General features: G+C 37.5%; 1 protein-coding gene across 1 annotated transcript; it reads left to right on the top strand.

Moving 5' to 3' along the window:
• The first annotated feature begins 224 nt into the window (after positions 1 to 224).
• On the top strand, positions 225 to 1,346 carry LOC103415486 (fasciclin-like arabinogalactan protein 14). Its single transcript, XM_008353812.4, has one exon. It carries the CDS (start codon positions 285 to 287, stop codon positions 1,158 to 1,160), a length of 876 nt encoding a protein of 291 aa, XP_008352034.1. The 5' UTR covers positions 225 to 284; the 3' UTR covers positions 1,161 to 1,346.
• The last annotated feature ends 4,654 nt before the right edge of the window (positions 1,347 to 6,000 follow it).

The raw sequence follows: 6,000 nt of genomic DNA, 5'->3' as shown, positions 1-6,000 counted from the left end.
TAAGAATAATGCAATGTCATGCTCTAAATTTGGATTGCTTCTCGTGAGTAAATAACAAAAAGTTGAGCAGTTTTTTTAGGTGCGACTTAGAACTAATCCAAAATGTAATTCGGGCAAAAGAGAAATTCACTCCCAGCCTTTTGAGTTCTAACATCCCACTTTGTTATTTGTCTAATTATAGCAATCAAACTCTGTCCCCATATAAATCCCACAAACTCCCTCCCCACAATAAACCAAGCTTTCAACTGAAGCATCGAAGGGAGAAAGCAAAGCAAAGAAGAAAGATGGAACATGGCATCCTCTTCTCCTCCTTCTTCCTTGCCCTCTTCCTCCTCTTCTCCGCCTCGTCGGCCTTCAACATCACCAAGATCTTAGAGAAGCAGTCGGACTTCTCCAACTTCAACAGCCTCCTCTCCGAGACAAAGCTAGCTAACGAGATCAACAAACGTAAAACCATCACCATACTCGCCGTGGACAATGGCGGCGTTGGAGGCCTCTCCGGACAATCCTCTGACCTAACCAAGAAAATCCTGAGCGTCCACGTTATCTTGGATTACTACGACTCGGACAAGCTTAAAAAGCTCTTCAAATCAAACAAGTCTGTAACTCTCACCACAATGTTCCAATCGACCGGTCAGGCTCGCCACCAACAAGGTTTCATCACCGTTTCGGTGAAAGACAACCATATCTCATTTGCATCCGCATACAAGGGCAACAATAATGGCGGCAATCACGTCAACCTCGTTAAGTCGGTTGTTTCCCAACCCTACAACATTTCAGTTCTCCAAGTGGGGTCCATCATCGACGTGCCTGACATCGAGAACACCGACTCTGCCCCCGCCCAATCACCAAAGTCTGCCAAGGCTCCCAGCCCCTCGAAGTCTAAGAAAGGAGGTGATGACGGGGCTCCCAGTCCGTCGGAAGACGATGAGTCATCATCTGACAAGGCTCCAGCCCCATCAAAGAAAAAACACGACAAAGACGACAAAGACGAAAAATCCTCGCCACCAAAGCCATCTGATGATGACTCGTCGTCAGATAGTGCTCCAGCTCCTGCACCCTCGTCACCTGCTCCATCTGCGGCCTCACGCACTCGTGGGATCGTGGCTGTTGGTACCGCGGTTTTGATCATGGGGTTGGCTTCACTTTTGGCAGCTTAAATTTAAGGGTTGTTAAGAGATAATTAAACATCCAAATCAAATCCAAATTTCAAATAGACTGCCAAAATCCAAATATTTACAATTGTGACACAACACCTAGTTATGTTAATGAATTTAATTACCTACCATAATTCTGGCAAATAAGTGCCTTATTATTACAAAAGTATCCACTTTATACTTCTCTTACGATCATTTGTTTCTGTTCTATTTCTTTTATTTGTTTGACAATCATTGTAGGTAAATTATTTTGCATGTATGTATCAGATATATTTTGTTATTACTATACATATGTGTGCGAATAATTTACCTATATTTTTATGTAAAATATAGGTAATTAATTAATTTAGAATCAACATTCCTTTAGTTTGTAGGTAACTTATTTTGCATGTATTATTACGTATACTAGGCACGTTTTGTTAGTATATGGTAAACTGTTTTGCATGTATTATTACATATATTAGGCACGTTTTGGTATTAATATATATGTGTGTGTGCAAGTAGTTTACTTATATTTTATTTTTGCAAAATATAGGAAATTAATTAATTTTGAACAAACAATATTTATTTATTGTGTATGTATGTATTATTAGTACATATATTTACTAGGAAATTTTATTGTTATTATATATATGTTGTGCAAAATAATTTACTTATATTTATATGTAAAATATTGGTAATTTTGAATGAAATAAAAAAAAAATCTATTTGTAGGATATACTAATGTATTTGTTATCATCGTTTGAAAAGAAACCGACAAATGCTCAATTTTACACAAATGTGAAAACAACTATATAAGGAATTAAAACTCTAATATCATGTATTTTTTGTTATTAGTATGCATTGGAATCATGACGTTTAAATATTTTCTTTTGCAAATCCGCATAAGCTATTTGAAAACATTTAATTGAATGAAATAATTAAAATAAATGTAGATAACAAGTAACAGATTGCCACTTAGTACTACAATATAGTGGTATTCCTCTTCACAATTAACAGACTAACGTTAATGTTATTAAGGGTAATTTAGGCATTCAAAAATACAATTTTGCAAACTTAAACTCAATTATGGGTATTTTAGTTGGAGCCTAGTCATTAAGCTTTTGTTAACTTGTGATGATTAGGTACTGATCACAGTTCATTAAGCCGTCTCCAATGGGAGGATGGGAAAAAAAAAAAAAAACCCAAATTTGGGGTCCAAATCCTATCTAAGGATGTATTTTGGAGGTAGGAAAACTAGAATTTTGAGTTTGGGGTGGATATTTGGATGTCTTATCCCCCAGATGGAGAGAGATTTTTTAGTGTGACTGTCATACGAGGTAGTACACTAGGTGTTCCTATATAAATGATAGGTTATGTGTGTTAAAAGGTTAATAACTTAAAAATTAAAATTTCCCATTTACTTGCATAAAAACACGTAATGTATCATCCATATTCCATCACAACTAAAATTTTCTTCTAGATGGATGAGGTTTCTAGTGGGTCGAGCGCTCCGCACAACTTTGCTCCATCACGTGTAGGGCTGGAAAAAATTCCCAAAAATCCCGAACCAAACCGAAAAAATCCCAATCCCAAACTGAAAATTCCCAAACCGATTCCGAAAATCCCGAACCGATCCCGAATCATTTGGTATGGGATTCGAGATTGCTCATTCTAAGTTTGGGAATCCCGAAAATCCTGAAAATATATTATTATTATTATTATTATTATTATTATTATTATATATATTTAATTATATCTAGAATAATTGCAAGTTTGCAACCATTGGATTGTTTCAAAACAATTTGGGTCGTCCATTCTTTGTTAGGGGTCTCCAGCCTTACCCACTCTCTGTCTCATTTCATTTTGACAGCCCTCTCTCAAACTCTCTTTGAGTCTCTCCTTCTTTAATTAGAACTTCAGCAACCACCAACACACCCTCCCACAGTCTCACTCGAATTCTTTCGACAAACTCTCTCTACTCCGGCCACCACCACACCTCATGACCACACAATCTCCGACCTTCCACCCTCTCTCCACCACACACAGTCACACAGCCAACCCTTTCTCTCATGATTCTCTGTTGCGATTTTCTCTCTGAAACTATCACTGATTCTCTCTCTGTATGTGGGGTTTCGAGTTAGGGTTAGGATTTCAATATGGCAGTTCGAATTAGGTTTCTGTGTGTGGGGTTTCGGATTAGGGTTAGGGTTTCGAAATGGGGCTTTGAATTGGGGCTTCTGCAATGGTGTATACAAAGTGAATGGTGGGTTTAACGTCGGCGGAGCTCCGAGGAGGTATTTACCTTACTTTTTTTTTCTTTCAGTTTGCTTTTCTTTTTGTTGTGCACCCTTTCATTTTTTTTCCTTAGCTTTTTGAATGGGAACCGAAAGCATGAGACGGATGGGAACCAAAAACAGCCAATGGCCCACTAAATTTGGCCATAATTCATCTGATGTTGCTGGGGTAAAGAAGGAAGGAGATAGGTGGAGTCTGCTTTCTTTGATCATCTGCTTTTTTGGGTTTATACCAATTTTGAATTTTCTACAATTGGTATGAATTTTCTGGGTTTATACAAATCCCGAACACGTCCCGAAATCCCGAAAAAATTTCGGGTATCTCGAAATTTCGGTTCGGTTTCGGGTTGTAAAATACCGTCCAAAAAATTATTGGGTTGGGAATCGAGCTTTGGGTTTCGGTACGGGATCTCGTCACGAACCAGCCCTAATCACGTGAACAGGTTTTGCGCAACAACAAGAAGATGGCAAAATAATTCTTTGCGGGCGAGTACACGGCAAGCAGGGGTTCTACGGCCTAGATTGTCGGGCCGTTGAGATCCAACGGCTATAGTACCTTATGGGTTTTGATTCAGATGGCGCGCGAGCTATTTCTTTTAAACTCCAACGGCTCAAATTCAATTTAATTAATTTTAACGGTAGTAAAAAGATTTAACTGCTCAAATTTAAATGCAACGATTAAAATAATATTATTAATAAAATCCTAATCAGGTCCAACATCAAAATTCTATAAATACCCATTCATTTGCTCACTAATCCATAAAAAAAATATACAAAAACCAATTCCAAAATTATTAGCCAAAAAAAAAAAAAAATTCAATGAAATACAAAAGTTTAACAAATTATAAAGTTGGAGGCGGGAATTATAGGTCTCTCACAGTTGGAGCAAAAAAATTACCTAACGTCTCTAACCTCATATGTATAGGTAAAAAGTTGAAAATATAGGACTAAAGTTTGGGATCTCCCAATTTGGGTTAGAGTAAAGATAGCCTTCGAGGAAAATTATGGGAATAGGGACATTGGGAGGGCACAAATTTTGCAAGTTTTGTTTTGGAAAAGCAAGAAAAACAAAAATGCTATTCTTATTACATTTTCTATACTACAATTGTACCACCTTTCTAATAGAGATGTAACTCATATGTATTTGGTCGACCCGCCTCTATTACTTTGGAAGAAAAAAAACACAAAAATATGCTTTATATATATATATATATATATTTTCATAAAACATTGAGCCGGGAGAAGGCAATTGTTCCTTTTTTCAAAGAGGGACTTTGTTTCTTAAATGGGAGAGATTTTCAATGCGTTCGGAATATGGGACAGTACTTCTATGTTACTATATAATCGGAGGAAAGGTTTTTTTTTTTCAAGTGTCCCTCAACTTTTATAATGACATATATAAACTATGTGCCCGTGTTCTGAACACATGTAAAAATCTCTACTTAAATTGGTTGAAGTTTTAAATTAACCCTGCTAGATTTTTTTTAATTAATCGATCCTTCTTTTAATTAATAATTGTTTAGCATATATTGTCATGGATTAATTTCTCACAAGTCGTAAGTCATCACAAAATAACTTTCATGACTCACCACTCGATACTGCGGTCTGGTGATATTCTTCTTCGCTTAGAAGTGAGAAGTCTTAGGTTCAAATCTCATGGATTACGAATTCGCAGCCAAATTAAGTTGCCTATTGTGTAGCATAGCCGAACTCCCCCTCCTCTAGTGTAAAAATATCGATGTACTCAAAAGAAAACTTTCATGACTCCATATTACTGACTACTCTGGGTAACTAGGTGGAAGATGTTAAGAATTTGGCTTTTCGAGTGATTTCACTTCATATTCAACACAACGTCATAACCCTAATTTCTGCATTTTTTTTTTTTTTTTTGGAGAACCTCGGCGGTACGAGGGAATTTTATTGATAAGAAAAAAGAAGATACACCTAGACAGGGGGGGACATAAACCTAACCCCTCATAGAACAAGAGAAAAGAAATACAAAAAAGGGGGGGGGGACATGCACCTTACCCCTTTTGAGAAAGGAAATACCGGAAAAAGAGGGGGGGACATAGACCGTACCCCTCTTGGAAAAGAAAATACAAGGAAAAGACTAGGCGGACATAAGCCCAAACCCCTCTATAAACCTAAAAGGTAATAACCTGCAAGACAAGCTGCAAAACAAAAGGGAATCCAAAAAGGTTAGGAAAAGAAAGGAGAACACACATCAAGAAGAGGAGACAAACCTGTAGGTTGGCATGCCCAAGAAATCTGAGTGCAGAGGAGGAAGGATCTCTATAGGGGGAGTGGAATGCCAAACAAGTGAAGATGATAGAAGCCCTAAATTGGCTAATTTGTCAGCAACAACATTCCCTTCTCGAAAAATATGAGAGCAACGAAAAACCATGTTCTGCAAATGGAGAGTACAATTGTTCCAGCGTGTCTGGAGCGACCAAAGGGGAGAGAAAGATCCAGAAGCAAAACATGATATTACACTAGAAGAGTCGCTTTCAAGCCATAAATTTTGCTAGCCCCGCGCGTGGGCCAATTTGACAGCAAGGATGACAGCA

Source organism: Malus domestica, chromosome 15 (genome assembly GCF_042453785.1).
Source record: "Malus domestica chromosome 15, GDT2T_hap1".
Classification (NCBI taxonomy): Eukaryota; Viridiplantae; Streptophyta; class Magnoliopsida; order Rosales; family Rosaceae; genus Malus; species Malus domestica.
Note: the sequence above shows the minus strand (reverse complement) of the source record. Positions and strands in the feature narration are given on the sequence as shown.